General features: G+C 36.4%; 1 protein-coding gene across 3 annotated transcripts in view; it reads right to left on the bottom strand.

Moving 5' to 3' along the window:
* The window catches only part of kcnj9 (potassium inwardly rectifying channel subfamily J member 9), a 32,682-nt gene continuing 23,323 nt past the window's right edge, over nt 1–9,359 (bottom strand). For all 3 annotated transcript variants that reach the window (XM_046876433.1, XM_046876436.1, XM_046876435.1), the window contains exons 5-8: nt 8,913–9,105; nt 6,259–6,456; nt 4,460–4,590; nt 1–4,265 (exon numbers count right to left, since the gene is read on the bottom strand). In XM_046876433.1, coding sequence (XP_046732389.1) covers nt 3,984–4,265; nt 4,460–4,590; nt 6,259–6,456; nt 8,913–9,105 — 804 coding nt within the window. In that variant the 3' untranslated portion in view covers nt 1–3,983. The remainder of the gene's footprint in view (nt 4,266–4,459; nt 4,591–6,258; nt 6,457–8,912; nt 9,106–9,359) is intronic.

Genomic DNA, 9,359 nt, shown 5'->3' with positions numbered 1-9,359 from the left:
ATGTTTTTAATACTATAATCAACATGGGCATGGACAAATATGAATGCTTTATGCAAGTGTTATGTTTATGTTTATGTTTTTTGTCAGTAAAACCAAACTCAACATAGAGCATAAAGACAAATTATTCTTAAGTTATTATGGTGTTTTTAAAGTACATAAATCATTAAGCTGATATGTAAATTAAGACACCAAACGGAACCTTTGCTAGGTTTCCACACGGATGGTTAATGAGGTGATACCAAAGAAACTGTACCTCTTCTAACTTACGGATTACACCACATTTTGAGCTTTCTACTCATATTTTTTATGTCTGTGAGGCAAGTATTCACTGAGATTTAGTTTGTTTTATTTTGGATTTATGTGTCTGTGAAGAGAGATGACAGAGACAGAGAGAGCAGAGAGCGCCCTGTCTGTTTTCCTTATTTTTTTAAAGCACAGAATTTTGGTGTTATTATGAGTGTATACAAATAAAAGTAGACCCTTTACAGATTCGACTGATGTATTGCTTTTATCTATACGATCAAAAGAGAGAGTAATTTCAGTTTGTTTTGGCATTATGAGGAAAAAAATGCCACAACTATCAACAGGTTGTTACCTGATAGTGGTCACCTGTTCTGTGTCACTCTTTGACTCATTTGTCTATGTACTGTAGCCTGCTGTGTCTTTGTAGCACTGTAAAATTTTATCGTGCATTAATCCCATTGCATCCGTGACTTCTGAACTGTTTTTCTGTTGACTTTCTGGTCCTCAACATTTTTGAATATAGATTATCGTCATAATGCTGCATGTTTGCCAAACATACATAATTTTAACAGTAAGGACTGGAGAAGTGTCATGGAGAAAGGATTTTCTATTTCAATTGCCTTGTAGACAATAACAAACTAATTAACAAACAGTGCTTTTTAAAAGCACAATCAAGAATTACCAAAGTAGTGTCAAGGACATCTCATACCAAAGAAAACGTACAAAGCAGCTTATTAATCTTGCGTTAGAAGAATGAATGCGCTCGGTTTTAAATGCTCCTACTCTACTTATTCAACTTTCTCTAAATCACTCTTTTTCAGAGCACCTAAAACCCAAATAAATTTTGCTCAAAAACACCTAGTGTTTCCATGCTCCAAGTCTCCTCTTTTTAGTTTTTAATTAACTTAAATCAGTGCATTGTAGCAGGAAGACCACTTAACAGTGGCCCTGTCTAGTTAGTGTTCTCACTACATTACCAAAGGTCCAGATTGCTATAACATGTACAACAACAAGACTTCTTGATTGGTATTAATTTTCATTTTTCATTCAACTAAATCTGTATATATAGATAAATATAATATGTATACATGTATACAGTAAGACAGTCTGCTGTCTAAACGAAATGGTCACAGTGCCTCAAGAAACAGTGCATATGCCCATAATGCACTGTAAAATGGCTACAAGCAGCAAAGTGTTTTACAAATATAACAAATGACCAAGTAATATCATACAGGATCGCTATGATATGTGTAACATACAGTTAGATTTAATTTGTGTCTAATGTCCTATGACTCTTGCCTCTTGACTCTGTCTATTTTCTACCAACATCCATGAGGATCTTTCCATTTTTCCAGACAACTGTTACTTTGTCAGGTCTAATGCTACTACATATTTTTTCTGAAACCCTAGCTCTTGAAATAGACCCAGTACCAAAGTGTTGTCCTTTAAGACTGGACTTTAATACAAGTGTTTGATAAGTATTTTACGGAATTTTAAAGCATGATTTAATCCAGCACAGTTTTATTCCCAGAGAAAGATTTTTCCTGGTGCTTGATAATCTGGCAGTTTGATATTTCCTGACAAGTTAGAAATCAAGGAATTGTACATTGTGACGACATATTCTGAAGCCGGAAGATGATGTGCCCATATTAACACCTTACCTTATATGGTATAAAAAATAGCAGAGATCCACCAATATGTCACTGTTTATAACTGGTCCAAATTTTGCATTGAGAACTTGTAATAATCTGGATATTTATGCAAAGAAACTTAGCATAAGTGTTTACGTTTACGTTTCTGGGCAGTGAATTCTGATTACTGAAGTGGCCTGTGTATCTCTGACGTTGCCAGATTTTCCCATTAGACCTACAAGACTCCCCTTTTAAACAATCCCCCTTTAAGCAGAGAAAATAATAATTGTAACATATTGTAGCATTATAGAAACAGACAAATTAAAGTTCACTGTAGTCAAATATGACAAAACACATGAAGGCAAAGTTTAAAACATCGAACACTAGCCTAATATATAGTGAGTATATTAAGGCTGATTGTCAGGTATACTTTTTTGTGCTGTTAATTTGCTATTTCACTTACTACTTTACTTCCCAGTTAAGATTATGTCATCTTCAAGCTCCTGGTCTTTGACAAACTATGCTTTGTTTGCCAAATGTCATTGCTGCTGAGTACTATTTAAGCACGTAGACAATTCTGAATAACAATTACCTGATTTCAGTATAAACCCCTTACTACATGTGCTCAAACCAGAATATGACAGAGGATAAACTTTAAAACAGCCAGCCTAAATATGACATTCATCTCAGGTAATAGGTCTTCTCTCAATCTAGATAGATACCAGAATGATACCATTTAGATATCATCAGAATGTAGGTGGTCTACCCATCAATTTCCTTGCATCTATACTATATGTTACTGAGCAATAGAACATATTTATCTAAATGAATATGACAGATTTTCTCGCCATACCCCCAACCCTTTGTACTGTGACTGTCTTAATGCTGATATATATCATGAATGGTATATTTTATGGCTATATAATAGTATTGCACAGAGGTCTAATTTCATTTAAGGTCCAGAAACATCAGAAAAGGCACCACCAGGTTTCCCTCCCATAGGACATTACAGGAATAATTAAACTGTGCATTAGACATGCTTTGGTTCTGGGCAGCTTCCAGGAATAGACTGGACGAGAATATTAGCAGAATATGTTCCATCAGAGTAGCCTGCACTCACCAATGCAATTCATCATAAATTTATTGGCAGCTCTGAAGACGAAAGTGCAGCCATGAAATGAATAGTAGGAGCAAAAATGCTGACATAGCTTAGTATAAATGCAAGCCAGTAGCCATTAATTAACATGATGCGTGTGGCGACGTGCCAATTGATGGCTACTAGCTTTTTTCATAGAGCTCTGCTACCATTTTTTGATTAGACTATTCTTTTAAGTCATGAATCTCTGACCCTAGTTTAGTACTTACTGGGAAATGTTTAGGATGCATCATCCCTGGAACATATGTACAGTATTTAAGAAGAGTCTAGAGAATAGTTAAGTAACAAATTCCTGTTAAATTAAAGAAAAACTTCAAATCTGTGCAAGGTATTTTTGTAAGGCCGACTGTGACTTTTAAAATAATGGACACCGATTCTGTACGATTTATGGTTTTAACCAAAAGGGACATTTCATATGCCCATTAGTTCCAGTTCATGCATTTAATAAAGTGTTGTGAATAACAGATATAAATACCAATAAACAAAAATAAATCCCGTTAAATGCTGAGGAAGAGAACCCGAGGGATTATAATGAAGCAACTAGTTACATGGCATTTCCATCAACTGTAATATAGTTAGCGTATCTTCAATATACAAACAAATCTGACCGATTATATATCATGAAAGCAAACATACCCTGTGTAATTTTTGTGAATGTCATTTTTTGTCTCAGGAAATCTGAGGTCAGCTGTGAAAACTCAGTGCCTGAATTTAAAGCAGGACAGTTTTAGATGTCTGCTTTGAATACTAATAAACCGAGTGACTAAAATTTCCCCGTTGGGGAAAGGTATTCTATGCTATACATTTGAGGCTAATTGGTTAAGATTTGAAGAAGAAGAAAAAGAAGAAGAAGAAGAAGAAATAGAAGGCATGGATTGTGTCACAATCAAATCAAATATAATGATAAGTTTCTAACCTAACCTAAAAATACCTGCGTTCTTGCTTAATTTGCCTTAGGCCTCAGTTTCTGATTGGTCTGTAGTGACACTTCCGTTCTGTTCCCCTACAACTGGCTGTTCCTGGGTATCTGTAACTCCACCAACAATGAACGTTGGTCCGCCTCCTTCTTTTCCACTGACAGTTTCGGAATCAGCATGGGTTTTTGACTGCTCTGTCAGGTTAGGCCCCTCCCACTTCTCTTCATCCAGCCGGCTGGAAATAGACCAATAAAGGTGTGCTTCCAGACGAGCAGCAGCTAACGCCAGCTCCCGAGCAGAACACGAAGGAGTGTCTACCTGTGGGTCGAAGGTCAGATACAGCTTTATACAACAAACCGTGCACATGAGTAAATTCTTCTCTTCATTTTTGCGATGATGGTTGCTACAGACTAATACAGACCAAACGCCATATACTCATAGCCAACATATGCCCAATATGTAGATAAAGTAGATATACAGTAATAGATAAAGTAGATATACTCTTTTTTCACCTCAAATGTATGATGAAATGCTCCATAGTCCACGTCAAAGAATCCTTCAGCCAGGCACATCATCGGGCTGAACCTGTGACCCCACATCACCTCCTCGCCCAAATAGGAGCTCCGTGCTTGGCATGTCATACCTGTTAATCACATACAGAAATATTACACAGACAGACAGACAGACAGACAGACAGACAGACAGACAGACAGGCAATACCAGAAAGAAACTCCTACCAAAAGCATCTCACTAAATTCACTTCACTAAGCATCATTCTACTTGCAATGTGGGTCATGATGAGATAGGAGACAGGAGTAGAATAAAACTCACTGTTCATATTTTACAGTGCATCCAGAAAGTATTCATAGCACTTCGCTTTTTCCACATTTTATGTTAAAGCCTTATTTTAAATTCATTATTATCCTCTAAATTCTACAAATATAATAACAACATAAGCAAAGTTGGTTTAAAATATTTGCAAATTTATTTCAAATAAAATCACATGTACAAACTGTAAGTATCCACAGCCTTTGCCCTGACACTCAAAATTGAGCTCAGATGCATCCAATCAATTCAGTTGATTGGACATGATTTGGAAAGGCACACACCTATATAAGGTCCCACAGTTAACAGGGCATTTCAGAGCACAAACCAAGCCATAAAGACCAAGGAATTGTCTGTAGACCTCTAAGACAGGATTGTATCGTGACACAGATCTGGGGTAGGGTATAGAAAGTAAGGGCCTTAATCAGGGAGGAGACCAAGTACTTGATGGTCACTCTGAAAGAGCTCCAGTGTTTTTCTGTGGAGAGAGGAGAACCTTCCAGAAGAACAACCATTTCTGCAGCACTTCACCAATCAGGCCTGTATGGTAGAATGGCCAGACGGAAGCCACTCCTCAGTAAAAGGTACCTGAAGGACTCTTAAACCATGAGGAAAAAAGATTGAACTCATTGGCCCGAATGCCAAGCATCATGTCATGAATCCAGGCACCACTCATCCCAGGGACAATACCATCCCTACAGTGAAGCATGGTGGTGGCATCATCATGCTGTGGGGATGTTTTTTTTATTGGCAGGACCTGGAGACTAGTCAGGATTGAGGGAAAGATGAATGCAGCAATGTATAGAGACATTCTTGATAAAATCCAGAGCGATCCTCAGAATTGGGTGACATTTCATCTTCCAACAGGACAACGACCCTAAGCACACAGCCAAGATAACAAAGGAGTGGCTACAGGACATCTCTGTGGATGTCCTTAAGTGGCCCAGTCAGAGCCCAGACCTGAACCCAATTGAACATCTCTGGAGAGATCTGAAAATGGCTCTGCACCGACGCTCCCCATCCAACCTGATGAAGCTTGAGAGGTTCTGCAAAGAAGAATGGGAGAAACTGCCCCGAAATAGGTGTGCCAAGCTTGTAACATCAAACTCAAAAAGCCTTGAGGCTGTAATTGGTGTCAAAGATGCCTCAACAAAGTATTGAGCAAAGTCTGTGAATACTTATGTACATGTGATTTATTTTGTTTGTTTTTTTATTTTTAATAAATTTGCAAAGATTACAAAAAGCTACTTTCACATTGTCATTATGGGGTATTGTTTGTAAAACTTTGAGGAAAATAATGCATTTAATACATTTTTGAATAAAGCTGTACTATAAAATGTGGAAAAAGTGAAGCGCTGTGAATATTTTCTGGATGCACTGTATGCATACTGAAAACCTTTGGTCTGAATTGAAGAGAAAAGTCCATATGTACTGCATAATTGTTCAATTTGAAGGGGGTTTAATATAATAAGTGCATCTGTCTCACCTGTAGCTTCCACCATGCCCTCTAAAATAACAACAATTTCAAAGTCTTCCTTTTCCAGCTGTGACTGTGACATTTCCCAGAATGGCGAGCGTGAGTCGATCTCATGAGAAATGACTAAGGGAGACACCAGGAACAAGCGGTCGTCCCCTGTCTCAAAGCCCACACTGATATCTGTCTGATCCAGGGGGATAAATTCACCTAGAATGGACAGGACAAAAAATTATAAAATTTGTTCTTCTCCTGTGACATAAAATTAATTATAGCACTGCAATACTTCATTACTGCCACTTCCAAACATGTGGATAATACTGTAAATATTTAACATTTACTTTGTATTGTACTGTACTTGTATTTATTATTCTGCATTATTTAATAGCATGTCATTTCATTTTTGTATCATTTGCACAGTTACACAGTCTACTTTGGACATTAAAATGATTTTAATGAGGCTCAATCATTTTAATGTCCAGTGAAGACTGTGTAACTGTGCAAATGATACAAAAATGAAACAAATAAATAACTCGACATTTCTCTTGACCATGCCAACACTAATTCTGTGGATCTCCAGTCTTCCAAATACTTAAAAGAAATTGCACCACAATTATTATAGATTATTAATTATTAAAAATTATTATAGACTGATTTTTTGTTTGTTTGTTTGTTTTCTTGCTTACATTATACATTAGAATGCACTACCATGAACTTCTGCATCAGGTATAAAGAAACTATTTGCATATGCAAAATGCAAATAATAAAGTCAATATAATGTATATATTAATACAACCTGAAATTCAAATAAGTGGGGACGCTCTGTTAAATGTAAATAAAAACAGAGTGAAATGATTTGCAAATCTCATAAACCCATATTTTATTTACAGGGAAACATAGAAAACATATCAAATGTTTAAACTGAAAAAATCTACCATTTTATAAAAATAATTGTGATGGACCATATTTACCACTGTGTATCATACTCTCTTCTTTTAACAGGAGTCTCTCTCTCTCTCTCTCTCTCTCTCTCTCTCTGCTCAGAAGTCCTGGGCCTTGTTTGTCATATTTTTCTTTTCATGCACCAAATAGTTTCATTTCTACTACTTCTACTATAAATGTTAGCATTGCCTTGCCTAAATATGCAAACCCTTCCACAATAAAGACATCATCTGAATGGAAGCATACGCGGCTCTAAAATCTGTATATACCTTTCAGCAAAGATGGTGCCTTTCAAGATGTGCAAGTTGCATGTTCCATAGGCACTAACGCACCCTAATACAATCAGACATGCAGGCTTTTGAACTGAATACTAACAACAAACCAGATGATCCCTCTCCTCTTTAGTCTGGAGGACTATATCCATATTTTCCACAAATAATTTATTATTTTGATTCCTACTGACCACAGTACAGTTTTATTCTTTGCCTCAGTCCATTTTGAATGAGCTTTGGCCCAGAGAGGACAGCTTCTGAATCATGCTTACATGCATTTTTACTGCATTTGTGAATGGCATGACCAACTGTGTTCACAGACAATGATTTGTGGCTGGATTTCTAAGCACATGCAGTGATTTCCATTACAGAATTATAAATGTCCTTAGTTTAAACATGTTTTTTATGTTCTATTGTAAATAAAATATATGTTTATAAGATTTGCAAATCATTGAATTCTTTTTTTATGTACATTTTACACATCCAAACCTTTTTGGAATTGGGGTTATATAAACCATAACCATTTAGACTGTGTGAATTCAGATTATTTGTGCTTTAAAAAATATAATAATAGTTTATATGATAATATAATTTGTGCTTAACAAAATGACTATGTTCTGTTTAGGTCAACAGTTAGTGTGATTTGAGCTCACACTGCATATGGAACAGCAAGTACACAAACATCCCTAAAAGCTAGTTTGAAGTCATTCATATTTATTTTTTATTTTTTATCTCTTTTACATGTTTGCATCTATTACCTTGTAAAGGGAGTCTTTTACTTGTCACATATAAATTACAGCACAGTGAAATTCTTCCTTCACATATCCAAGTGATGATAGGAAGCTGGGGTCAGACATGGGCCAGCCATGACACAGCACCCCTGGAGTACAGAGGGTTAAGGGCCATATTTAGGGGCCCAAAAGTAGCAGATCTGCAATACTGGGGTATTAACCTCCCGACCAGAGCCTTAACCACTAAGCTACCACTTCAACTTTATGTTTTAGGAGTGAAGCATTCAAGTATTAGTATTTATGAATAATTACCAACACTTGAATAAATAAACTTTTTTAAATATGTCTTTTTTGTTTTACATACAAATGTTTTACGTGTATTTATGAATATGAAAGATGAACTCAGTTATCACTCTTAATAGATTAGCAACAATTCTAATCTATTTTTTTTTTCTTTTGTATGCTGTTAACTTTTGACTTTTCTTATATCCAGGACCTCTAACAGTGCTGCAGTGCACTGAATGTGAAACACAGCAGTGGTGCTTTTTCTCAAAATGCAAATGCACCACTGCAGCTCTTGATCGCTTGCCGCATGATTTCATTACTTGTCCACCACTAGATGGCACCACTGTATCCTTCTCTTACTTTGCTGATGCTGAAAGCTTTGATGGTCCTATTTTGTAGGTCTAATGATTTAAAGAAACTGTATCTGCAGTCTCACCCTCTTGGGTCTGTTTAGATTTAATAAGTTTTGCTCTCATGTTGGCTCCCACGATGTGTGAGGACCTCAGATCGCCGACTCGAAACATCAGACACAGCTTATCGTCCCGTAGAGAGATGACTGCGTTCTTGGAGAACACCAGCGTTTCTGCCCGCTTGTTTGGCTGAGAGATCTTCACAAACATACAGCCAACCTGAGATAGTTGGAAAGTAGAATAAGATTACTAAGTGACAACTGAAAAGTGGAGCAGAAGTATGGTCAAAAGTAGATTTTTTTTCTAGAAAGATCCAGTCCTAAAACAACAGAAATTGACTGCTAACAAAAAAAAAAAAAAAAACCTAAATCAAATGTAAAACAACAAAAATATTAAATTTGTTATAGTTATAGATTGGGGTTCTTTTACAGTGCCCTCAAACCCTTGGTAAATACGAGTAAGCATGCCTCTGA

This window comes from Silurus meridionalis, chromosome 20 (genome assembly GCF_014805685.1).
Source record: "Silurus meridionalis isolate SWU-2019-XX chromosome 20, ASM1480568v1, whole genome shotgun sequence".
NCBI lineage: Eukaryota > Metazoa > Chordata > Actinopteri > Siluriformes > Siluridae > Silurus > Silurus meridionalis.
Note: the sequence above shows the minus strand (reverse complement) of the source record. Positions and strands in the feature narration are given on the sequence as shown.